Source organism: Schistocerca gregaria, chromosome 2 (assembly GCF_023897955.1).
Source record: "Schistocerca gregaria isolate iqSchGreg1 chromosome 2, iqSchGreg1.2, whole genome shotgun sequence".
Taxonomy (NCBI): Eukaryota; Metazoa; Arthropoda; class Insecta; order Orthoptera; family Acrididae; genus Schistocerca; species Schistocerca gregaria.
Window position 1 is genome coordinate 868,953,292 of NC_064921.1, and position 27,692 is coordinate 868,980,983.

The 27,692-nt window shown below is 41.5% G+C and overlaps 1 protein-coding gene across 1 annotated transcript in view; it reads right to left on the reverse strand.

The window, feature by feature from the left end:
• Nucleotides 1-27,692, reverse strand: part of LOC126335257 (sialin-like) — a 140,819-nt gene that overhangs the window by 49,034 nt on the left and 64,093 nt on the right. The window contains exons 6-7 of the mRNA XM_049998300.1: nucleotides 18,982-19,128; nucleotides 14,973-15,105 (exon numbers count right to left, since the gene is read on the reverse strand). Of these exons, the coding sequence (XP_049854257.1) occupies nucleotides 14,973-15,105; nucleotides 18,982-19,128 (280 nt within the window). The remainder of the gene's footprint in view (nucleotides 1-14,972; nucleotides 15,106-18,981; nucleotides 19,129-27,692) is intronic.

A 27,692-nucleotide genomic window follows, 5' to 3' on the forward strand; every position in this document is an offset into this window, starting at 1 on the left:
GGGACTGCACAGCTGCCACACTGTGTAGAGGTTACAGAAAAACCTCCTCCCTACAGAATTCATTAACTTAATGCAGGCTTGATAGTCATACCTGAAAATTTTAGTATTTGAGAGTAAGAGCCGAAATTTTGGTGGATAGGAAAGATGAACAATGAGTGAAACTTGAAAAGGAAAGAATATCTCACACAGCTGGGACTGCACAGCTGCCACACTGTGTAGAGGTTATAGAACAACCTCCTCCCTACAGAAATCATTAGTTTATTATTGGCTTGATAACCATAACGGAAAATTTAATGTGTTGGAAGGAGGAGGTCGAAATTTTAGGTGGATAGAAAAGATGAGAGAGAGTGAAATCTGAAATGGGAAAGAAGATTTCACACAGCTGGGACTGCACAGCTGCCACACTGTGTGGAGGTTACAGAACAACCTCCTCCCTACAAAATTCATTAACTTAATGCTGGCTTGGTAGTCATACCGGAAAATTTTAGTATTTGAGAGTAAGAGCCGAAATTTTGGTGGATAGAAAAGATGAAGAATGAGTGAAACTTGAAAAGGAAAGAAGATCTCACACAGCTGGGACTGCACAGCTGCCACACTGTGTAGAGGTTACAGAAAAACCTCCTCCCTACAGAATTCATTAACTTAATGCAGACTTGATAGTCATACCGGAAAATTTTAGTATTTGAGAGTAAGAGCCGAAATTTTGGTGGATAGAAAAGATGAAGAATGAGTGAAACTTGAAAAGGAAAGAAGATCTCACACAGCTGGGACTGCACAGCTGCCACACTGTGCAGAGGTTACAGAAAAACCTCCTCCCTACAGAATTCATTAACTTAATGCAGGCTTGATAGTCATACCGGAAAATTTTAGTATTTGAGAGTAAGAGCCGTAATTTTGGTGGATAGGAAAGATGAATAATGAGTGAAACTTGAAAAGGGAAGAAGATCTCACACAGCTGGGACTGCACAGCTGCCACACTGTGTAGAGGTTATAGAACAACCTCCTCCCTTCAGAATTCATTAGCTTAATGCAGGCTTGATAGTCATACCGGAAATTTTTAGTATTTGAGAGTAAGAGCTGAAATTTTGGTGGATAGGAAAGATAAAGAATGAGTGAAACTTGAAAAGGGAAGAAGATCTCACACAGCTGGGACTGCACAGCTGCCACACTGTGTAGAGGTTACAGAAAAACCTCCTTCCTACAGAAAGCATTCACTACCTATGAACTTCTTTAGGTCGATCACGTTCCTGAGACCTAATAGCTTCTTACTCTTAGGGTACTCTAGCCTATATGCATTGCCATGTGGTTTTCCTATTATCCTGAACGGTCCTTGGTATACGAACATGAATTTCTTTGTTTCTGCATTTATTTTCTTTAATTTTTCCTTGGTTTTCACAAGTACTAACTGACCTATTTCAAAAGTTTTGGGTACAGCTATTGCGTCATGACGCTTCTTCCTTTCCAATGCTCTTTTTCTTATATTAGCCCTAGCCTTTAACTTCTTCTTGTCTGTGGATATTTGTTTTATAATATGGAATTCTACCATATCTGCAATCACATTGTGCGGTTCTCGGCCAAACATCAATTCGCAAAGCGCAAAACCAGTTGCATCATGCCTTAAGTTGTTAATTACATTCTCTCCCCAACTTTTCTACCAAAGTTCTTACATTTGCGCTTTTAATTGGGTATAGCTTAACATATTTACTAAATCCATTCACAACAACAAAAACATGGGTGCACCTACCTCTCGAAGCAGGAAGAGGGCCAAACAAATCACAAGCCAGTAATTTTAGGGTTTCAGTTGGCTCTACTGAGTGCATATCCCCTTGCATTCTGGTGTTAGCAGCACGGACTTTCTGGCACGCTACACAAGATGCTAGACGCTTGGCAACACGGAGGTACATGTTGTCAAACACAAATTTCTCTTTTAATTTTGCAATACACCTCTTTTCACCATAGAGCCCATACCTCAGGTGTACATAGTCGATTAGTAAGTCTACATGTTGTGAGGGAAAGCACAGCTTACACTCAGAAACACCTACCTTTTTCCTCCTAAACAGAATACCTTTATGCAGACAGTAGTGTTGCGAAACCTTATGATAGTTCGCATCTCCCAAATGGCTCTTTACTAATTTCAGCTGGTCATCTGCATTCTGCTCGCGTCTCAAGTTCTCAATCATCCTCTTTAATGCACTTTCTTCCTTTACTTCGTGCAACGCAAACATTCGTTCTTCACTTAGGTCTGTTGCTGTAATTCCCGCGTCATCACAGAGCTCCGCACTTCTAGATAACCCAGCAGCTACCAAATTATCTTTCCCTTGAATATATCTAACCTCAAGGTCAAACTGCTGGAGATACAATGACCATCTTAAAAAACGAGCATTCCTCAACTTACAGGTCTTTAAAAAGGTCAACGCCTTATGGTAACTGTAAACAATTATCTTGTGTCCTAATAGATACTGCTCAAATTTCTGTATCCGAAATACAATTGCCAATGCTTCCAGTTCTGAGATGCCATAATTTCTCTCTGCTGCCTGTAAAGATCGACTTGCGAACGCTATAGTCTTGTGCACTTCTTGTTTGTTCTCTATTTCTACTTGGTATCTCCACAGCTTTATCATAGCCACTAGCATCAACAGACATACAGAATGGTTTTTCAAAATCAGGATGTTGTAAAATAGGACTATTAATTAAAGATTGTTTAAGCACCTGGAACGCCTGTTGGCATTCTGCTGTCCAAACCCAAGGGGTATTCTTTTTCAGCAGGAGGTGAAGACAGGGCGCATTAAAAGCCTGATCACTAATAAAACGCCTATAGAAGCCAAAAGGACCGAACATCGATCTCAACTGCTTCTTGTTTCTGGGAGACTCAAATTTTTTAATGACTACTAGCTTGCCTGGGTCAGGCAGAATACCTTTTCCACTTATCATATATTCCAAGAAACCTATTTCCTCTTTAACGCACTCAGTCTTTTCAATCTTTAGTTTCATGCCACCTCTCTCAATAGCCTCTAACACTTCCTCTAACAAAACTATGTGTTCTTCCCAAGTAGGTGTTGCTATTAACAGATCATCTACATAGACTGTTATTTTATTACTTAAGGCTGGTCCTAAAACATGGCACATCACACGTACGAAGGCACAAACAGAGATATTAACTCCGAAAGGTACCACACGGTATTGGTGACAAACTCCTTCGTGCAAGAAAGCTGTGTACTTCCTTGAACTTTCCGCCAGTGGCAAATTCCAATATCCACACATGATGTCCATAGAAGTTAAGAATTTTACTCCCTGGAAGTTTTGCGATAACTCGTCCATGTTCTGCGGTCTATCACTTCCCCTAACCACTATTTCATTCAACCAACGAGCGTCCAAGACCAATCTGACACTCCCGTATCTTTTTGCTACAACAACAAGAGGATTATTGTACTCACTGACTGCTTTTTCAATCACACCCCACTCGAGAATTTTCTGTATCTCCTTTCGAACCGCCTGCTTCCTAGCTACTTGTATTTGGTAAGGCTTCCTGAAAAACACTTGGCCAGGTTTCACCTTTAATTGACATTCATGACCTTTGACCACGCCAGGTCGATTTGAAAATACCTTATGACGCCCTTTTAAAACCTGTCTCAGTTCGTCCTTCTGATTAGCTGAAATTTTATCGATTTCCTGCAATTTAGCTTCTATCTTGTACAAAATAATTGCTTCTTCTTCTTCTTCTTCTTCGGTCTTTAGCTTACTTTTACTGAGATTAAAACCTTCGTCCCAATGTCTCCTATTTTTCAGAACTCGTATAGGCAGCTCCCAAGTTTCATCATTAGTTACTTCATGTTTATCAATAAAAGGTACCATACCGGTTATCACGTGGTTCCTCAAACTCATCCAATAGTTCCTTTTGGATTTGTCTCCAACTAAAGTGATCGAGATCTACCTTCATTACATTTAGGTCAAACTGTGTAGGGATTTCTTGAACTACATTTTCAGCTCCCTTTTCCAGTCGGTCTATTAATTTCAAATCGAATCACCGCACGACTTCATTACATTTAGTTTGCTGAACATGACCCAAATTACTGTAGTCTGAGCGATTCTTCGCCTCCAGACAGGGCATAACACTAGTTACAGCTAAACCACTTTCACTATTATCGTCGGGTTGCTTCTCTAGTGACAACTGGTCACAGCTACTGGGTTCATCGACCCCCAACAGGCTATCCTCTACGTTCTCACTTACCTCCTGTCCTAAATCTATTAGTACAGTATCAACATCCTGCACAGGCACTTTAGATAAGAGAACACCATCCTCATCGTAAATATAAGCATGAATTTCTTCTGCTTCTCCACCTGACAATTCAGTATTTTGTAGCTCTTCCCTACCGTTACACAGCTGCGCCTTCTCTTTCTCTTCCCACTTAGAAAGCGTCTCTAACACGGTATGTATCAAATACTGTGAGTGGTTTAATATTTCTGCAGTGTCATTGGATGCTACCGACCCATCATCCGAATCTTCAGTGTGAGTATTCTGATCTGTTGTGGGGCGGCGAAGAAGTCGTCGAATGAGTTGTTTGAATGTTCATTTCACGTAACAGACTATTGCCGATGCAACATATGTGGGACGGCGAAGAAGTCGTTGTTTAATGTTGAATGAAAGTTGCCACCTTAAATCACGCGAGCCTGGCAACTAATTTGGTGGCCAGTCAGAAAGCGAAGGGAAACTTACTGACCTTAGTTCCCAGTCTGCACGGCCACATTCCTGTACAGCCCAGCTAAACGAAAAATATCCATAGTTCTTCACGGGATTAGGGCTGCTTCAATAAAATTTAAAGTTCCAAACAAGATTTTATTATCTTAAAGGCTCACACAAATTACTCGAAACTTCTAAAAATGCTAAAGACATTAAATATTGTTAATTCAGCCAATCGTTTAATAGTTCAGAGGCGACTTCTACAGCAAGTTCCTCCCGCATAGTTCATTACTCTAACTAACGGTGCTCTATTAATAGTTCGCAATAATGTTAAAAAAAAAGATTAATGCTCGCCTTAAAAGTGGAGTTAGTCACCACTTGCCACGCGGAATTATACTTCACACGGACGGCACAATAACAGTTTGTTACCGAAGTCTAAACGATCCAGGACGGTGTACAGTCCTCGCGATTTTCAATGTCCGTTTACATTGCTAAGTACGCGCATGTCACAGCCCGCTATGACGTCACCCGAGGCGAGGCGCGATCGGACGTTAAGCTCGCGTGGACTAGGCGTTGGTCTAATGCGGAGTGAGCTTACTACTGCCTCTGCCGCTCTTTTTATATAGCTCCGGCGCGTACCGCCAAGAGAGCATCTGTTCTTTCCGTTCATATGCAGATGCCTGCGGCCTCCAAATGACCGCTATCTCAGGCACATAATCTTAAATATCACATTTAATAATAGCTTTACAAACTTCTCAATTTTTGTATACATACATCTGAGCAGTACAGAAGCACGTAGAAAATCTCAGCCCGCTAAAATTAAAACTTTACTCTCTAGAATTTTTACAATGGAACTAACGGTAGATTGTTACCTCTGAACCATAGCTTTATCAAGACTTGTATCAGCTGTTAATTATGCTACAAGACTAAAACTTGGTGTAGCTTTGTTAATTGTCCTATCTGATCATTGGTCTTAAAGAATTTGTTTTATCATTAAAATTTAAAGTACTTAATCTATAATGCTTATGTACATTTTACTCACAAAAGTAGTTTTTACTAAATTACTAAAAAACTAGAAGAGGTAACTGATTGTGGTATTTCCATTATTATTATTAGGGTGAACTGAAGCATCCTACCAATTTTCCATATTGTAGCTCTATTATTTCGCGCCTCTGATTTTTCCGAAAAACGCGGATTCTGGAGTCAATTTTAGTTTTATGGTTTTGGAAACCAGCACCACTCATTAATGACTTCTTACTGCACCTTCTCACCAAATTTTGGCTTCCTAGCGTCATTATTTAGCGCCTCCTATTTTTCTTTCAAAACGTGAATTTTACGTAAACTACTAATTTTATAACATTAAGATTTGTTACCTGAAACATTATTACATAGAACTATACTTTAACAAAGTTTTACACACAAATCTTAATTTTTACTTTTATGTTAAATGTGGTGCAATACTATATGCAGGCGCGTTACGATGACGTGACGCTACTAGCAGTGAACTAGGGTAAGTCCCGTGCACTCGCTCGCCTCTGTATCTTATACATGATACAGCGCTTGCTTTGCTTCACTGTCTTACCAATCACTGTAATTACTGGCTTAGGAAAAGCAACCGCCTGGTGAGCGCCAGTATTCTCATAGACGAGAACTAGTTTTCAAGCCTCTGGCTACTACTGTTACCTTTATTTGCATTATAGTTATCTGGCACAGCATTGCTTTCAACACTGTTGTTTACTTGCACATTTTTGTTAGGAACAAAATTACTATCATTTGGATGCCATTGTTGGTTCTGGTAATTATTTCTCCAATTTCTACCTTTCTTAGGATGGCGAACACCTACTGTTCTGATGTTTACATTGCCATTCTGCTCGTTCTTAAAATTACTACTAGTGTTATTAGCATTTCTGTTATTATATGCTTGCTCCTCATTGGCAGCCACACGCTCTACACGTTCCAAATATTCAATGAAACGATCCAGATTGTCTCTAGGGGCAGATGTAATTCTAGTTTGCCAATACCATGGCAGTTTGGCTTCAAGACCTAGTATTATCATTTCAGGTTTAAGCTTTTCGGCCAAATGTGACAAACGTGAGATCTATGACCTGGCCAACTCTTTAATAGATTCCTTGCCAGCATTGAAGCGTTTTCCACTCCAAAATTCTCTCAACACTTCATTTTGCTTATCACTAGACCAATATTCATTAATGAAAGCTGTTTTAAATTCCGCTAATGTTTTCCACTTGAACATAACATCAGCTGACCAACGCATGGCGTCACCCGCTAAATGACTTCTAATAAATGAGATTTTCTCTCGTTCAGACCAAGTTGGTGGAATCACATCTTCAAAATCGTTCCATAAATGTAGCGGGTGGATATTTGTATCTGGATCGAACCGTAAGAACTGCCTACATCCGATAAATGCGGCGTTTGCAGCTGCAACTTGTTGTATACTACCATTACCAGAAGTTACTGAAGCTACTTTACTCTCAATGTTAGCAATGTTAGTACTAATATTTTCTACTCTCCATTTCAACATTATCTACTCTTTGCACAATATGAGTAGTATCAGTTTTGATAACATCTACTTCTGCTTCACATATGTTTACTTTCACATTAACGTCGTTAAACCTATCTGAGCACAGTTCAGATTCCGACACGATCTTTTCTGTTACCTTGTGCTTCAGCATCGCATCTTCCATTTGGAAGTCTTTGCGAACCTCAGCAACTTCGGATTTTCCTGTTTTATACACTTCAGGAAATTGTTGAGCAAGCTTTTTCTTAATATCCACATGACTGTAATCAATTTTATAATTCAAACTGTCCAGATCCTCTTTCAACTTATTGCAACCAGCCTTGAAGGTATTGTCCGCTACCTCTAATCGTTTATTAAAATTAGTTTGGCTGGCCACAATCAGCAATTCAGCATTACTGATTTTGACCTCAGTTATTTCAGACTTTAATTCAGCTGTCATTTTAGCATTACTCGTAGCTATTGCTTGTAATATAACATTTAAATCAATAGCCCCAGTATCTTTGCGTTGCTCACTAGCTGGTTTTTTATCACACTGAGGTGACGAAAAACTAGCTCCAATATCAGAATCATCAAAAGGAAATGAAACATCTGATTGATCAGTCATATCTAACTTATCCTTTTTAAACTCTACCACCTCTGATGACTATTTCGTTTTTAACTCATCAGATAAACTATCACCCCATAAATTAACAATTTCTGATTTCTGCTTAACTACAGGGATCTCTTTTATTGAATCATTGCCCCTTTTCACACTACTGTCAGGAGACAATACTTCATATTTCACTTTAACATTACTATTTTCATCCATATTTACACTTGAACCGTTGTCTGGATTTACAGTTCCTTCAACAGACATAGGTTCTGATTTAAGTATAACCTCAGTTTCTTCTGGCTGTTCCATCGCCGACAGTCAGGTTAGTAAAAATTTTAACAGCTTTTCACTTAACTTAATTCCTTCTGCATGACGTATGGCGTTGCCGGCGCAGCGTACCAGGATAACTGATGCGCGCGGCGCGTTGAACTACAGATTGCACTTCGATGGCTGCTGTGTGTTTGCGTGGCCCGCAACTGCAGGCGCGGCTCTGGTTGCTCCGGCGGACGACTGCAGTGAGGCGAAACTGGCTTCTCGCGATGCCGGCAGCGCCACTAGACTCAGTGCCAGCTCCGTCAATCCAGATGAGCTGTTAATCCAATTGCGTCGTCCACATGCACACGAAACACTGTCACTGTTCTATTACTCAGTTGCGTGTCGCATTTCACTCCCGAATCCGAATACTTAAAAATCACTTTCACTTTTACTCAGTTTCTTTCCCGGCCGATGCACGATATGTGGGGTGGCTGGTGGAATAGTTGTTAATGTTCCTATTATTTATTTAATGCTGTTGTTTGCCGTTCTCAACACTGGCTCTCTAACTACAATATTGGCAACCAGAAAGTGATTAGAAAAACATGAAGCCTGTAATTAGAATTCCTATTGCCCACTTCATCTGAGAAATACATTTATAGCTACAGCTTATAGCTTTGAGGAATTAGAAGATTGTCTGGGATTCATAATCAAAAAGCATTCTTTCTAAAATGTTCACTACATTCTGAAAGTCACAGATCAAAAAGAATACACACAATCCAACTACCAGAGCAGTTCAGAGTCTAGAGCGCTGATGCAACTATAACTGTTCAAATTAAATGTTTAAGTGAATGCTCGCCATAATTTGATGATAATGTTCATCAAACGCTACGCTAATAATGGTAGAATGTCTGTCCTGCGGCGGCACGTGAAAATATGACATACGCAAATTAAAGATAGATAATTAACGTAATCCCAAAATTAACACTTCACTCGAAAACTATTTCATGGTTACACGTATCCAGAGTAACTTATTACTGCATCCGAGGCTGTTTATACCAACGATACCGACGCGACGCGACTCCCGGCACAGGTGGTGCGCTAATCAGCGTCTGGAGAGAACTGGGGCCTTCCTTTTCTCGCACAGCGTTCTTACATATAAAGCCGCGGTGCGGACGGCTAAGGGAACGCCTGATCAAATCTGCTCTCCCGACTAGCCGCTGGGATAGTAATGCACCACTTTAAGTTATCGAATAAATCATTGCTTCCTTTGCTGATGGCCGATGAAGCTCTTAATTTAAATGTGCAATCAGCACACAAGTAAGTAATCATAATAAAAGTCTGACGCAGCTAAGTCAAATATTTTGGGCGAGAGAATTAATTCAATTACACTATACGCAGTAGACGAGCTCTGAACTTGCTCTTTGGAGATACGCTATAGCTATAGTTTCATAGTTATTCTGTTGAAACTTCTCACATTTTTATGATTATAGCGGATCTCCATTATACTTAAATTTAAACATCCTAGCTTTATTTATTCGCCTAATTAATCTATCTTGCTTCCTTAATTTCTAAGACAAAAACCAGAAAATCATGAATGTCAACTAAAACTTTATTTTGTGAGATCCAGAATACTGTTTCTGGTAAATTATTATGCAAAAGGAGTCTAAATACAAATTTTTAAGTTTCTAGCTCTTTTCTGTTGTGCCAATGATTTTTACAGAAAAATGTCTAAATTTCGAAAATGGTTAAACTTATTGCACTGATATTCAACACATATTGATTTTTTTTTACTCCTGACATGCTAGAAAAGTTTCAGGTTATTTACTTCATTTTAAAGTATTGCGCAATATTTATGACGTCAGAGTTAGTGACAGCGGACTAGGCTGGCACTCAATGGAAAGGCCGATGTGAATTTTATAAGGCGTGAGTATGCTGCTTCCCTACAGTGTGGAGTGAGTACGTTGAAGGTAAGTCTCTAGCTCTCACTGAATTTCGTCGGCATTTCCCATGAATGAGAAGCATATAGACTTGTTCTTCGAAGGAATGCATCTTTCACTTACGCTTGATTCTACGATACTAGTCTTACCTTTCCTATTAGCGTTGTATTGCAAAACCTTCAAATAGTGTTTAGATGTCAATGGCATGTTAGATGGATACGCCGTATTCGACAAATACTATTTGCACGATATACGAGAGAGAATTGTCGCTGGCTGCGGTGGCTGAGCGGTTCTAGGTGCTCAGTCCGGAACCGTGCGACTGCTACGGTCACAGATTCGAATCCTGCCTCAGGCATGGATGTGTGTGATGTCCTTATGTTAGTTAGGTTTAAGTAGTTCTAATCTCTAGGGGACTGATGACCACAGATGTTAAGTCCTGTAGTGCTCAGAGCTATTTGAACCAAGAGAATTGTCAGAGCATTGGATTCGATAAGTGCCGCAGTGATAGGGAATAACACTCAACCCACGATAAGAAGATTGCAGTAGTGCATTGATACCAATGATCTTCACTTCGAACGCCTTCCGTAAATGGGCGTTCATGTCACCTTTTTGACTTTTGTTGACCATCAAAAACCTTTCTGTAACACGTCTTTGGATTTGTCTCGATAGCCGCTGTCAGAAAATAAGTACCAAACTATAACATCCCATTAATAAAAAGAAATTCACCTTCAAATCTCTGACGTGACCTGTGACCCCAACCTAGCAACAAAAAAACCCATGTCATATTATGGCCCCCGTTGTCCTATGCACTATTTGTCCCACAAACTTTTCAGCTACTGTCATACTTTCGGAGCCATGCTAGGTGGCAATGGTTGGTGACTCACCCCATATACGTAAGCGATCTGGCGGGAAAGGTGACCAGCAACCGGCAACTGTTCTCTGATGACGCTGTCGTATAAGGGGAAGTATTACCGTTGACTGACTGTAGAGAGTGTAGCATAACCATTAAATGCAGAAATGTGCCCTCGGTAGCTGCGCCTCCGTCGAATTTGGCTGAAAAATTGGTAGCTGAAAGTAATCTATTTTGAATAGTATAGTGAACTCCAAGATTACAAAAAAATGGCTCTGCGCACTATGGGACTTATCTTCTGAGGTCACCAGTCCCCTAGAACTTAGAACTACTAAAACCAAACTAACCTAAGGACATCACACACATCCAAGATTACAGATCAAACACTTTAACTGCTCTTTGATTGCTATATATACCATTTTTTGTCTAGCTCGCTATATGTTTTTATATTTTGCACTCATAAACAGCTAGTTACATTTTACACTGATATCGTGCAATACTGTTCGATTGCAGTAACCTAACACAGATGTAACTAAGCACAATTATAAACGTGTGTCAAGCAAATCATTAACACAGTCATTGTATAAAATTCTCAAGTCACTGTACTTGAGATCTATGAGCCATGTCACCACGAAAACGAAGTGCACATCATTTGCAAATGACACAGCTCACAGTCTGATACAACTGTCACAGTTTTGCACAAGTCATTATAACAAGATGAAAACAGTTCATGAAATTAACTAGACATTCACTTACAATTTATCAGTTAAAACAGTCTCTGATTTATTGAATAAACTCCTGGACACGAAATCTGGATAAACTGCGGTACATTTTCTGCCCTGTAATTTGTACTAACTTGTCTACGGTACATTAGCCCGTATTTTAGGACTCAGATCTCGCCCGATCCACAATTCACTGCAGACTGACTTAAAATGGCTTCTAATATGCCTCTTTTATAAGTTTATAATAATCAAAAGTGAATTTAACTATTTTTGTTTGCTGGATTTTTCATAAATTACAATTAAATATTTGTATTTCCGAGTGACAGAATGGTTGAGGAAAATTCGTTTTTTAAGGACTTTTACATAAAACGATAATTTCTATTGAATTATGTTTGCTAGTTTGTCTAAATATGGAATTCTATATCATCAACAAGATTCTATTTCAATAACAGTGTTTTAACTAAGGATTGTAATTACTCCGGAACTAACTGAGTCCAGCTGTTACTAACATATTTTCATCACAGATTGTAAGAATACATTATTTATTTCTTCACTTGTCAGGAAGTTAGTAATTGGGTATATGTGTACATACGCAAGGTGACTAAGAGATATGAAATTACTGATGTTTCGTAAGTAGCACTGTTTTTAGGCAAACTAGCTAGCTTATTAACTGCTGATGAGCAAAGGATATGATCGGCAATAAAGTTAAGTTGGATAAGCCCTGAGTCAATGTTCGGGATTTTTGGTGCCGCCCACATGTCATAAAAATGACGGTATTGAAGATATCACTAAATTTGAAAATAAAATAATGATAATTTCTGGAAGGAGGGAAAACATAACAGCTGAAAGGAATCCACCTGCTTTGCTACAAGAGGACAGAGAATTATTTAGGATTTTTTTGTGTGATGAATGGCACCTTGCTGTAAATGTGTAAAAATGTAGGTTAACGCAGGTGAGTAGAAAAAACAATCCTGTGATGTTCGAAAACGGTATTAGTGGAGCGCTGCTTGACAACGTCTCGTCGATTATACACTCCTGGAAATGGAAAAAAGAACACATTGACACCGGTGTGTCAGACCCACCATAATTGCTCCGGACACTGTGAGAGGGCTGTACAAGCAATGATCACACGCACGGCACAGCGGACACACCAGGAACCGCGGTGTTGGCCGTCGAATGGCGCTAGCTGCGCAGCATTTGTGCACCACCGCCGTCAGTGTCAGCCAGTTTGCCGTGGCATACGGAGCTCCATCGCAGTCTTTAACACTGGTAGCATGCCGCGACAGCGTGGACGTGAACCGTATGTGCAGTTGACGGACTTTGAGCGAGGGCGTATAGTGGGCATGCGGGAGGCCGGGTGGACGTACCGCCGAATTGATCAGCACGTGGGGCGTGAGGTCTCCACAGTACATCGATGTTGTCGCCAGTGGTCGGTGGAAGGTGCACGTGCCCGTCGACCTGGGACCGGACCGCAGCGACGCACGGATGCACGCCAAGACCGTAGGATTCTACGCAGTGCCGTAGGGGACCGCACCGCCACTTCCCAGCAAATTAGGGACACTGTTGCTCCTGGGGTATCGGCGAGGACCATTCGCAACCGTCTCCATGAAGCTGGGCTACGGTCCCGCACACCGTTAGGCCGTCTTCCGCTCACGCCCCAATATCGTGCAGCCCGCCTCCAGTGGTGTCGCGACAGGCGTGAATGGAGGGACGAATGGAGACGTGTCGTCTTCAGCGATGAGGACTGCATACGACCGAGGCACACAGGGCCAACACCCGGCATCATGGTGTGGGGAGCGATCTCCTACACTGGCCTTACACCTCTGGTAATCGTCGAGGGGACACTGAATAGTGCACGGTACATCCAAACCGTCATCGAACCCATCGTTCTACCATTCCTAGACCGGCAAGGGAACTAGCTGTTCCAACAGGACAATGCACGTTCGCATGTCTCCCGTGCCACCCAACGTGCTCTAGAAGGTGTAAGTCAACTACCCTGGCCAGAAAGATCTCCGGATCGGTCCCCCCTTGAGCGTGTTTGGGACTGGATGAAGCGTCGTCTCATGCGGTTTGCACGTCCAGCACGAACGCTGGTCCAACTGAGGCGCCAGGTGGAAATGGCATAGCAAGCCGTTCCACAGGACTACATCCAGCATCTCTACGATCGTCTCCATGGGAGAATAGCAGCCTGCATTGCTGCGAAAGGTGGATATACACTGTACTAGTGCCGACATTGTGCATGCTCTGTTGCCTGTGTGTATGTGCCTGTGGTTCTGTCAGTGTGATCATGTGATGTATCTGACCCCAGGAATGTGTCAATAAAGTATCCCCTTCCTGGGACAATGAATTCACGGTGTTCTTATTTCAATTTCCAGGAGTGTACCTGTATATCTGCGCGTAACGCTCCAAAGCGATGTGAAATGAAACAAGCACGTAAGGAAGGTAGTGGGGAAGGCGAATAGTCGACTTCGGTTTATTGGAAGCGTTTCATGAGAATGTAGCTCATCTACAAAAGAAATCGCGTAAACACTTCAGTACCGCTCTAGTGTTTGGGATTACATCAAAGCAATTCATAAACTTACTGCAAGGTTTGTAACCAGTGGATACGATCAACACGCGAGTGTTACGGACATGCTTTGCGAACTCAAATGGGAATCACGAAACACTATCGAGAAACTTTAGAGAACAGGAATATCCAGCTGATTGTAGAATAGTTCTACTGCTAAAAACAAAACAACAGCCATGATCGCGTAAAATATTTCTTTATTTAGGACAACCGGTTTCAACACACTATGCTGTCATCTTCAGGTCTTAAAATCAACGTAAATTTGACGTAAGCACCGCCAAGACGAAATAAGAGACATGGGAGATCCTGCGGATGCACAGTTCGTTTTTCTCTCGCTCAACTTGCGAGTGGAGCAGGGAGGGAATTGGCTAGTAGTGGTATCGTGACCCTCCGCCATCCACCACACGGTTGCTTCCGAAGTACGTATATGGATGTATGTGTGTATGTTCACCAGTCAGATCTCTTTAAGTCGTGTTCACGTAGAGCCGTGGTGTGAAAGGCTAAGGAGCACTACAGAAGATAAGAGGGTGGTGGTACATAGTGGGGTACACTCACGCTGGTTCGTCTGGCGTGACCTGCCCGGCATGGAAGGTCCTACCATTGACCATACCACTGCCGGTACAGCTACAGCTTCGTGCAAACATGCAAACCTCGACATCTGCAAAGTAAGTGCTCCGATAGTTTGGCGTCCCCCGTACAGGTTTTCACCTTACATGCCGTTTTTGAGATGGTATTTCAGATTTCGTACTAAAGATGATGAAACTGCGTCGAAATATATATACTTCGAAGTGGAGTGGAAGTCAGTTAGCTCGATAATCATGATATGTATTACTTACTTACAAAAGTTCCCAGTTTCCGGACGTTGGTGACAGAGAGCTTTCCACTGCCGCGGAGATGGTCACACCAGGAACCCACCAGAACCCCGACCACCAACCGGAAAATATGAGGTACCCCCGTCACGAGTCCAAGCTGAAAAATACCGTTTGTTATGAGCTCTGTACAGACATATCCTGAAATTAAGTAAGTTAGGAGATACGCAAGCTCTTTATCAAGTCCTGTACAGTTCGTAATGTTCTGAATTTATGTTCCTCGTAATGTGAACGGTACGGAACACTGCGTTTTGCTCTAACGGGGAAGCTGAAATATCAATTGAGGCAAGATTATCAACCACAACACTTGATGGAACACACTTTATAAATTACTCACAAATCTCCTAGATGCCTGTAAAGTAACAGCTTAAATTGAGCTTGACATTTGTATGTATAAATAAGATCAATGTTTGGACGCAAAATTCGATACATAAATACCAAATTTACAAATTACTTTCAAATCAGTAATACCATCTAAATGAAGGTGCATGAATAACTATGTTAATAACTATTATTTGATTGTCATGAATGTTGCGGATATTAAATACGGCTGTAACATTATTGGAGCCAATAATAACGTATTATCATTAATATTTAAGAATCTTGAAATCTCTTTTTGTTAGAAACTCGATATCAATTGATGAGATTCACAGTGAATGAAGACTCTTCAAGCCGCTTTAGCTGTTTTGGAAACATTACCGGTTTCGCACCGTTACAGGTGCACCCTAAGGTGATACACTGTTCGTTAAAAAAGGCTTTTTCTGGAATAGGATTTTGTAAAAAAGGAGATATTTTTATAACAATTCTTGAAAGTGTCTGTCAAATGTGCATTAAATGAAAATCAGTGAAATCTGCGTAGCAAAAAAAAAAAAAAAAAAAAAAAAAAATCACTCACATGATTAGCCCTCAAACATTCTGGAAGCTATGACGTCCCACGTTTCAGTTATAAGTCGAAAATGCTAATCCACTATGTTGTCAATAGTAAAATTGACATTGGGCACCAGCAGATGAATGTCAAACTGGACATGCTGGATGATAAGATGTAGTGTAAAAAATAATTACAGCCATTACAATTTATGGCTAAGGTGTGTAAAAAACCTTAACAATGATCGGCGTATGTAACTTCTGCGGCTTCTATGAAAGTGAAAAATAAGAACCTTCTGCATATTCCATCTTGAACTGTTTTACTCATTGCTGTTACTTTTCAGTGCTTTCCTCCTTGTTTGGTTCTAATCTCTGCTATATTCCGCACTCAGTAGACTGTTCATTCTAGTCAACATATCATGTAAGGCTTCCTCACTTTCACCGAGGATAGCAACGATGGCTCGGTACTAGTTGCGAATGGGTGCAGTGGAGTTGGCGTAAGAAACATCTGAAAGCGGATGAACGGCTAACCGTAAACGTTTCAGTTGCAAGCACGAAAGAAATTACGTGTGATAGAGGGGTACAAGTCTCGTATCCATTGAACTCTAAGTGATGAAATTCAACGACGGTCATACTGTGAAAAGAAATGCAAAGAATATATGCATATTTGTGTAACAGGTACGACTCGTGAAGCGAACACTTTTCGCGACCATCAACTTCATGATATCCTATCTATGCTCAGGAAGAAGCTAAGCAACTCGTTGAAACGTAAATCGATTGAACATTGCAAACCAAGCAAAATTCTCCTTTCCGTGATATCTGTTGATGACTTAGTTATCTTGAATAACAAAGATGTCATTCTGATTAGAAAAAAAGTCTGCACTCTGCTCGCATGATGCTTCGCCCTGAAGTGCCGTGGGACCTACCGGAGTTGCATGGGATTATACCTCATTACCGAAACAACCTAACTACATGAGACTAAAATTGATTATATGTTAACGGCGCCGAAACTAACGTTATTAGCATGAGAATACGGCAAAAAACCGGCCGTTTTTAAAACAGTGTGATACACTGATATGTGGACGATACTTTTACAACGTGCCCCTACCTTTCTTAACAACTTGTTGTAGTTGATGATTTTAAGAATCACACATACGTATTGTTATTGCTAACCTTCTTGACAATCAAATCTCTTGATACATATTAAACGGCCCTTCAGTACCTAAGTAATCATTTGCCAATATAGTTTTGTCGGAGGGCTGTATATATATTTCTGATATGACTATTTAGTCTGCTGTTTTCGCTATTTGGGCAAATACGTCTCTGAAAAGAAGCCATTTGCACAACGACCGGAGTTATTTTCGTAAAATACAATCTTTGAATTACGCAAAAAAGAAATGCTAGCCAGGGTGACAGTTCATACATCCTAAAGGTTTTTTTGGGCTTTGTTTTCCCCCACTTGTCAAGGTAGGTTATTGTTTCGCAAACGACATTATGGCCATTCGCATATGTTTTCAGATTATGTGTTAGAACAGAACAGCCAGTCCGAATGCAAACATTCACAATAAGGATGGTTCCTTTGAAAGGGAATGGTGGACTTCCTTCCCCAATCTTCCCCAACCCGATGGGAGCGATAACATCGCTGTTTGGTCCCCTCCACCAAATCAACCAACTAACTAACCAACATTCACCATAACTATGGGTAGCTACGCAATGCTAAAACCTCAAGTCATCTCCATACGGTGGTTCAAGCGGGATCAGTTGAACAGTTTCGCCCCATCAACTACAATTCGCTTTTGATTCAACCATGCTTTCTTCCCTTTTCATTCATGTCGAATCAATGTTTATAGTTCTCCTGAATGCAAGTGTAACTCTGAGACAATCCCTTATGTATATTACATCCTCCTTTCTTGTGCCAAATATGACAATGAACAGAAGGATGTTATTCGGTTATAAACTCCCTCTAGCAGCTACTTATATATTATCCTCTAAAGACATTCATCTGTATAAAAGTATTGGTAATTTCACTAAGAAGTTTGGAATAAATCTGTAGGACAGGTGTAGGATGAAGGGAACTTTGCTTCATATTGTTGATATGATCTCCTTTATATTTTGCGCTGTATCGATATTGTTATATTCTTCTATAAAAATTGAATTTTTATGTCTAATTAGAGAAAGTTCTATAAAGGCCAACAAATAAATAGTAACTAAATACTAGAGGTAGGATCCTTCTCTTCTCTGCTCCAACGAAGAGTGTCGTGAATGGTATGTTCCTTGATATTACAACATTTTTCAATTGCTGGAAGCCATCAGTGAGGTACAAAGAAATATGAAGAAGTAAATAGTGTGAATCTGAGAAACATTAGACGAAATAGGAAAATTAGACAAAGCGAAATAAGCAGATTACACTATATCAAAGCCGTAGGATATCAATTTCTGCTGTAGATGAAACCAGAAAATGATAGTTTACAAGAAGATGCAGCAAACAAATTTTCCATACATATTACAGTATTCAGTATACATATTTTTAACTGCATGTACGAAATCGTACTGCATTTCGTGGCCAACCCGCTGTCTGGCTAAATGGGAAGGAAAATGTGCTATACGGAACTCGGATATCTCGATACTCATACGAGTACGCAACTTGGGTATCTGGTAAACAGCATGGGTGTGCAAATAGAACATGTTTTTGTGCTTCGTCCTCATGTCGGCAGCCAACCATATCACATATACTTTCATCCTGAATTTTAACTCACCCCTGAACTTAAGTTTTATAGTTTCGTTGCTTATTTGGGGTGTAGCGATCTACTCTTATGTATTTTTTCAATCCAAGCGCTTTCTTTTTTAGTTCCTTTCTTATTGTTACTTCTTGGTTCTCTTATCGTGACTCATAAGCTACTAAACCAAGTGACTGGTCAGATTAAACTTGTTCGAATGAAATTTCTGTAACATTAGGCTGTTATTGGAGTGCAGATACATCTTGGGAATGGACGGAGAAGGAAATTATGAATAACATTTAGTTGTGGTGGGGTGGCAAAAAGTCTACAACAGCGATGAATGAGACTGAGTAATGAAACAGAACCTACTAGGCTCCATAACTACTGTGTGTTACCATCTGCACACTCCACCCCTGGACGTTTTGGAGGTATGTCGGCGCCTGTGTCAGGAGCGTGTACATCCCCCACAGACAGCCCCAGTCGGCTACAATCGCTATAAGCAATGGTCGACACGTCAGTATCTTGCGCCAAGGAATTGGAAACTGAAACAACAAAAAAGTCCTATTATAATTATCAGTGAATTAGTTTCCAGTACATGTAGTACAGATTAATATTCATTAGAGTCATTCCACACATTTCAGTAAGTAGCAGGAAGCTGAAGAACATCTAGGAGCCACCTGAAGGAGCTGAAAGGTGAAGAACTTCTAGGAGGCACCTGAAGAAGCTGGATTTTTTATAGAAATGTGATAAAATGGTAGCAAATCTATGTAATTAAAAAATGTAAACTTTCATTTGTTCAAAATCATATATCTCCTAGAATTCTTCACCGTTTTCTTCTAAATTTTGGGCCGGCCGAGGTGGCCGAGCGGTTCTAGGCGCTACAGCCTGGAACCGCACGACCGCCACGGTCGCAGGTTCGCTTCCTGCCTTGGCCATGGATGTGTGTGATGTTCTTAGGTTAGTTAGGTGTAAGTAGTTCTAAGTTCTAGGGGACTGATGACCTCAGATGTTGAATCCCATAGTGCTCAGAGCCATTTTTCTAAATTTTGCCACAATGTTATTACAGTGAAGTGCATGAAAGTGTGTTGTGAAAAACATAAGAAACGTATAGTGCCACAGAAAAACTAAAATTTAAACCAAAATTATCAGTGTCTGACGCAGAAACACAAGCAGAAGACATTTTCCGGTGTAAGCGAGAGATCAACCGAAAATCACCACCACTGATCGTGCTTTACCTCAATAAAGCGAAACGCTTCTGGTGAAAAAAATCACGCATTTTTGTAGTTGCAACGACAGAACGAAAATACCCTCAAGAATTATAAAGCAACTATGGACACTACGGCCTCACAAATGAAGAATATTGTCATGTCTATAAATAAAAATGCAAATATTCTTCTGTTCAAGATCTTAAATCTCTGAAAGCTCTTCACCGATTACTTCGAAACATTGACACAACATTGCATTCGAACAGATGCGGAGTTTTATATACCTTTTGTTTTTTTAATGTATGTAATATGTGAAGCGGAAATGTTATAAGTAAAAATCTCGTGAAGTACTCTACTGGTTTACTTTAAGTTTTTACGCACTACCGTAATAAACGTATGGGCAAATACAGGCTATATATTTGTTGCTATTCATAATGTAGATGTACATACATATAATATTTAATAGTGAAACTTTGTTAGCGAACGGGGAAGTTTTATTTATGGCATGTCGGATTAGGATTAGAATACTACCACAAAATCTGAATTTACAATATGAATAAACAGACCCAATATCAGAGAGAGGTCGAAGCGGGCTGGGAGTAAATGGACACAGACAGCGGAAAGAGCATATGGACAGAGAGGGGGGGGGGGGGGGCAGAGAGAAAGAGGGAAGCAGATGGTGGACACAGAAAGGGGGAAGGAAGTGATGGACTGATGCTAGGGGGGAGAGTGGGGGCAGGGGAAGATGGAGAGAGAGGAGGGGGAGAAGATGGACAGAGAAAAGGGGACTAAATGATGGACAGAGGCAGAGAACAGAAAGAGGGCAGGAAGAGGTGGATAGGGAAGATGGAGGAGACGTTGGAGAAAGAAAGAGGGGTGGAGAGATGGTTCACAGAGAGGAGGGGGAGGGAGGAAGAGACACAAAAGGAGAAACGAGGAGGAGACGGACAGAGACTAGGAGGAGAACGAGAGTACGAAGTATATCCAGTTCAATTGCTTATTAGAAACAGCTTCTTCTCGTTTCTCTCTTTTCCATCTAACCAGGCCGAGCCACAGCAAAACCGCCGCCAGGATCAACGAGTTTGTTAGTAATATCCCTTCTCTGGGATACAGCAAAGACAAGTGGTAATACATCCAAGAACCTTCTTCTGTACTCCTTGGCCTCTGTCAAGTGGTACCTGATTGCCGTATAGGTTACTGATATCGTCCTTATTCAGGCTTTTTTTTAATTTTATTGCTTAGATGCAGAGCCAAAGAAACTGGTACACCTTCCTAGGGGTTCCGAGAGCACGCAGAAGTGCCGCAACATGACGTGCCGCATCACGACTAAAGTCTGAAACAGTGCTGGAGGGAACTGACACCATTAATCCTGCAGGGCTGTCCATAAACCTGTAAGAGTACGACGGGCTGGAGATCTCTTCTGGACAGCACATTACAAGACGTCCTAAATATGCTCAAAAATGTTCATGTCTGTGGACTTTGGTGGCCAGAAGACTGTTCCTGGAGCCACTCTGTAGCAATTCTGGACGTGTGGAGTGTCGCACTGTCCTGCTGGAATTGCCCAAATCCATCGGAATGCAAAATGGACATGAATGGTTGCAGGTGATCAAACAGGATGCTGTGCGTGTCACCTGTCAGTGTTGTATCTAGGCGTGTCATGGGTCCTGTATCACTCCAACTGCACATACCCCACATTACTACAGAGCCTCCACCAGCTTGAACAGTCCCTTCTTACTGGATGCTCCATGGATTCATGAGGTTGCCTCCATACCCGTACACGTCCATCCGCTTGATACAAGTTGAGTCTCGTCCGACCAGGCAACTTGTTTCCAGTTATCAACAATATATGTTGGAGTTCACCGGTCCAGGCGAGACGTAAAGCTGGTGCGGTGCAATCATCAACAGTACGCGAGTGGGCGTTCGGCTCTGAAAGCCCATGTAAATTATGTTTCTTTGAATGGTTCGCACGCTGACACTTGTTGATGGCCCAGCATTGAAACCTGCAGCAATCTGCGGAAGGCTTGCACTTCTGTCAAGTTGAAAAATTCTCTTCTGTCGTCTTTGGTACAGTGCTTGTAAGAACTTTTTCCGGCCGCAGAAATTTGATGTTTTACCGGTCTTCTGATATTCACGGTACACTAGTGAAATGCTCGTTCGTGAAAATCCCCACTTCATCGCTAACTCAGAGATGCTGTGTCCCATCTCTCGTGCGCCGACTGTAACACCACGTTCAAACTCACTTAAATCTTGATAATCTGCCATTGTAGCTGCGTAGCCGATCTAACAACTGCGCAAGACACTTGTCTTATACAGGCGTTGCCGATTGCAGCGCCATGTTCTGCCTGTTTACGTATCTCTGTATTTGAACACGCATGCCCATACCAGTTTCTTTGGCGCTTCAGCGTACAAGGATACTTGTAATTTATGTAAACAATAGCTACTTTTACATTTATTTATTTGTGTCTGTTCTTTACTTTCATTATTATTGTGTTTTGTTACAGCCGTTAGAGATTAACCGGAGGCGTTGGGCATACTACCTTTGAACTAACTAGTATATGCACATCGTCGTATTTTGGATGACGTAGCGGTGGTGATTTGATTTAGAATTTCTCTGACATGCAGTGCAACCTCGAAAATAGAGGGGCTTGGCCGATACATTGGTGCCCAGCTAGCTAGCGCCAGGAGTCCGTGAAGACTGCCCAGGACCGTCGATTTTGAAACGCGACAGGTTTACCTGTTTGGAGGTGGCTACGTGAAGAGTAACCTCTCGAAAAGTCGTCGCTCCTCTCGTGGCATTTCCAATACTGCTGTGGAATACTCAACGTGGTGAAACCGGATTGTATCCCGCCTCTAATGTACTTTACGTAGGTGTACTTGCCACGAAGTTGTGTAGCAGTTATACAAAGGAAGATAATGATGGGCTCCCGTCTGTTGATTTGCATAATAACTGAGTTTTGCCAAAGACCAGTGAACTTGCTGGCCATCGGGGAAGTTCGGCAGCCCCCCATTATTATGTGTTCCTTCTGTTCAAAATTGCAGTGGGAGTCCCATCGATAACTTGGGTGTGCTTTGGGTGATTTGGTCTCGTCTGGAGCTATCACGCCTCCTGGGTGACATTCCGTCATGAACTGCTTGCTCGTAACATCTAAGCTAGCACTAAGTTAAATGTGTGCGATTCGGCTAAAGGGACCGCCTAATAACTGATCATTCATTTCCTAAGTTCATTCTTGGGGTGTGAGTGATATTCAAAACTAATTCCTTTTCTTCGTCGACACGTAATTCTTTTATGATGCTATTGTACGCGTGGTAACATCCCTTTCTTTATGTTTTACAGCTCTGAAACTCAACTGTTTTTGGAGAAAGTATGTTTCTGCCATCAAATGTACATTTTTATGTTTATTCTCTGCGGGTTTCGTTTGTTACCATCATCTTCAAAGAGAAAAACATTGTAGATCAATGGATCTACCATGTGTCTCCATCGTAAGCTGAGGTGACAAAAGACAAGCGATACCTCCTAAGATCTTGTCGGACCTCCTTTTGCCAGCCGTAGTGCAGCAACTCGACGTGGCGTGGACTCAACAAGTCATTGGAAGTCCCCTGCAGAAATATTGAGGCATGCTGCCTTCATAGCCGCCCATAATTGCGACACTGTTGCTGGTGCAGGATTATATGCACGAACTGATATCTCGATTATTTCCCATAAATGGGGTTCATGGCGGGCTATCTGGGTAGCCAAATCATTCACTCAAGTTGTCCAGGATGTTCTTCAAACCAGTCACGAAAAACTATTGTCCGGTGACATGTCGCACTGTCATCCACCGAAGTTCGATCGTTGTTTGGAAACATTAAGTGCATGAATGGCCGCAAATGGTCTCACCTGTTTCAGCTGGACCAGCGGAGCCAGTCCATTTCACGTAAACACAGATCACACTATTTGGAGCACCACCATCTTCCACAGTGCTTTGTTGACAACTTGGGTCCATGGCTTCGTGACGTCTGCGCCATCCCTGAACTCTACCGTCTACTCTTACCAGCAGCAATCAAGACTCATCTGACCAGGGTACGATCTTCCAGTCGTCCAGGATCCAACCGATATGGTGATGAGCCCTGAAGAGACACTACGGGCGATGTCACTCAGTTAGCAAAGGCACTCGTCTGCTGCCACAGCCCGTTAACGACAATTTTCGTCTCATTGCCCTAATGGATACTTTCGTTGTACGTCCCACATTGATTTATGCCGTTATTTCAAGCAATGTTGCTCGTCTGTCAGCAATGACAACTCTACGCAAATACCGCTGCCCTCGGTGGTTAAGTGAGGTCGTCGGCCACTGCGTTATCGGTGGTGAGCGGTAGTGCCTGAAATGTGGCATTCTCACCACATTTTTGACAGTGTGGATCTCGGATTATTCCGAAATGGCATATCCCATTCGTGTAACTCCAACTACCACTTCGCGTTCAAAGTCTGTTAACGCCCATCGTGCGGTCATCACGTTGGAAACCTTTACACATGAACCATCTGAGTACAGACAGCAGTGTCCATAGCTCGTGGTCTTGTGGCTAGTGTTGTTGTCGCTGGATCATGGGGTCCCGGGTTCGATTCCTGGCCGGATTGGGAATTTTCTCTGCCTGGGGACTGGGTGTTTGAGTTGTCCTCATCATTTCATCATCATCATTCGTGACAGTGGGTCGATCGGACTGTGTAAAAAATTGGACTGCAAAAAAATTGGGACTTGGTACGGGTGCTGATGACTGCGCTGATAAGCGCCCCACAAACCAAACATCATCACAGAAAGCAGCTCCACCAATGCACTGCCCTTTTACACTTTGTATACAAAATACTGCCGGTATATTTTTATGTATGTGTCGCTTTCCCATAACTTTTGTCGCGTCAGCGTATATGAGTCATAAAAAACGCAAAACGTATATCATTGTCTTTCTTAATACAGTCCATATAAACACGGTGTGCCTTGAAACAATTACAGTAGTGCACATTCGGTGATAACTGACGTGGTTGACCACCAAATGTGCACTATAGCGATTGTGCCAAGGCAAAGCGTGTTTATACGGACCGTGTTAAGACAATCATGACAATTATGTATCTTCTACATTTGTATGCCTCATATAAGACGTAAATGTGTGGCTGATCCATTGATGTACAATATTTTACTCCTTGAAGATGACTGTAAAATTCGCAACTGGTGGAGAATAAAAATAAAATTGCACAGATGATGACACAAACGTGCGTTTTCCAAATTACTAATCATCTACAATCACCAGCGGAAAGTTGTATTGATTGTTTTTATTATACTTGTGTAGTGGAAGATCCTTCTGCGAAAGATGTTGAATGTAAACGCCAACTTCTAGACAAAGTTTTCAGGAGGAGATCTTGCCTTTCTTCCTTGGCAAAAATCCTTGGCTGTAATTTAACCTGCGTCGGTGGACGTCTGTTCGTACTGACTTTAAGTCCATGGAGCGTTAGAGTATTTGCTCCGATCATTGGCGCACGTAAACCATTTTGATAGTGATAATTTTTGCTCTCATTGTTATTACTGGCGCCTTTAAAATAATTTTTATATTGCATATTGTTTAATAGATCTTTCGAGTCTTTAAAAGGATTCTGATGTTTCATTGTTTTATTGTTGGGGAATCAAGTAACTTTTGATGTTATGGCTCATTGGCGCCAGTACATTATTCTTATCCTTATAATATTAAATTTACTTGATGGCAGCTTTAAATAATATCTGATGATAATGCTCACCAGCGCCTATAAAATATTTTGATTTTTTTAAAAATATAGAGTTTTTTGTTGACTGGAGTACTCCCTCTGAAAATATGAAGGTGCAGGCGTAAAATACAGGGAGCGAAAGCCTATTTACAACGTGTACAGAAAGTAGACGGCAGTCATAAGACTCGAGGGCATCAAAGGGAAGCAGCGGTTGAGAAGGGAATGAGATAGGATTGTAGCCTACCCCGATGTTATTCAATCTGTACACTGAGCAAGCAGTGAAGGTAACCAAGGAAAAATTTGAACTAGGAATTAAAGTTCAGGGAGAAGAAATAAAACTTTGAAGTTTGACGATGACATTGTAGTTCTGTCAGTGACATGAAAGGACTTGAAAGAGAAATGCCACTGTCTAGAAAGGGGGACATTAACAAAAGCAAAACTAGGATAATGGAATGTAGGCGAATTAAACCAGCTGATGCAGATGGAATTAGATTAGGAAATGGGACATTCAAAGTAATAGACGAGTTTTGCTATTCAGGCAGCAAAATACCTCATGATAGCCAAAGAAGAGAGGATATAAAACCTTGACTGGCAATGGCAGGAAAAGCGTTTCTGAAGAATAGAAATTTGTTAACGTCGAGTACAGGTTTGAGTGTTAGGAATTCTTTCTTCAAGGTATTTGGCTGGAGTGTAGTACGGAAGTGAAACATAGACCATACGCAGTTTAGACAAGAAGAGTTTGCAGCTTTTAGAAATGTGATGCTACAGAAGAATGCTGAAGATTATAGGAATAGATCGTGTAACTAATGAGGGAGTAATGAATAGAAATGGGGAGTAAAGAAAATTGTGGCATAACTTGACTAGAAGAAGCGATCGATTAAAAGGACACATTCTGAAACTCTAAGGGATTAGTACTGGAGGAAATTGGGGGGGGGGGGGCGGAGAGTGTAAAAATCGTAGAGGGAGACTCAGAGCTAAGTATGATAAGCAGATTCAGAAGGATATAGGTTTAGTAGTTATTCGGAGATGAAGAGACTCCAGCAAACCAGTTCGAAGTGCAGACCACAACAACAACACAGAGTTTGTTCGTTGGCGCCTTTAAGTTATTGTGGATCTAGTTGCTTACCGGTGTCATTAAACTACGAGGGTTGTCCAGAAAGTAAGCTCCGATCGGTCGCTAAATGGAACCACAGTGAAAATCAGAAACATTTTATTTGCAAGAATTAGCTACACTTTCCAGATACGTCCCTACGTAGTCGCCGCTTCGATTTAGACATTTGTCGGAGTGTTATACCAAATTTCCAACACCATCTTCATAGAAAGCAACCGCCTGTGCATTCTGATAATTCTCTACGCTGGTCTATAACGTGGAGCCTGTGCCCATTTGTTGTCTGCGAATCCAGCGTTTGATACTGATACTCAGGACGAGACAATTATGGCTGTTATGTGGGTGAACAAACACTTCCCATAGAAAAGGCGCCGGCCGAAGTGGCCGAGCGGTTCTAGGCGCTACAGTCGCAGGTTCGAATCCTGCCTTGGGCATGGATGTGTTTGATGTCCTTAGGTTAGTTAGGTTTAACTAGTTCTAAGTTCTAGGAGACTAATGACCTTAGAAGTTAAGTCCCATAGTGCTCAGAGCCATTTGAACCATCTAAGAGGCTGCAGGAGCATCTTCACTGCCGCTGAGAGTGCGCCTGAGAATTGCCATGAAGAAGGAAGTGTGTGGCAGTTGTGTTATGTGGGACGCATTCATTAAGGCGAAGCCTTCCTGCAGGCCCTCCTACAGGGTGTTTCAAAAATGACCGGTGTATTTGAAACGGCAATAAAAACTAAACTAGCAGCGATAGAAATACACCGTTTGTTGCAATATGCTTGGGACAACAGTACATTTTCAGGCGGACAAAATTTCGAAATTACAGTAGTTACAATTTTCAACAACAGATGGCGCTGCAAGTGATGTGAAAGATATAGAAGACAACGCAGGCTGTGGGTGCGCCATTCTGTACGTCGTCTTTCTGCTGTAACCGTGTGCTGTTCACAACGTGCAAGTGTGCCGTGGACAACATGGTTTATTCCTTAGAACAGAGGATTTTTCTGGTGTTGGAATTCCACCGCCTAGAACACAGTGTTGTTGCAACAAGACGAAGTTTTCAACGGAGGTTTAATGTAACCAAAG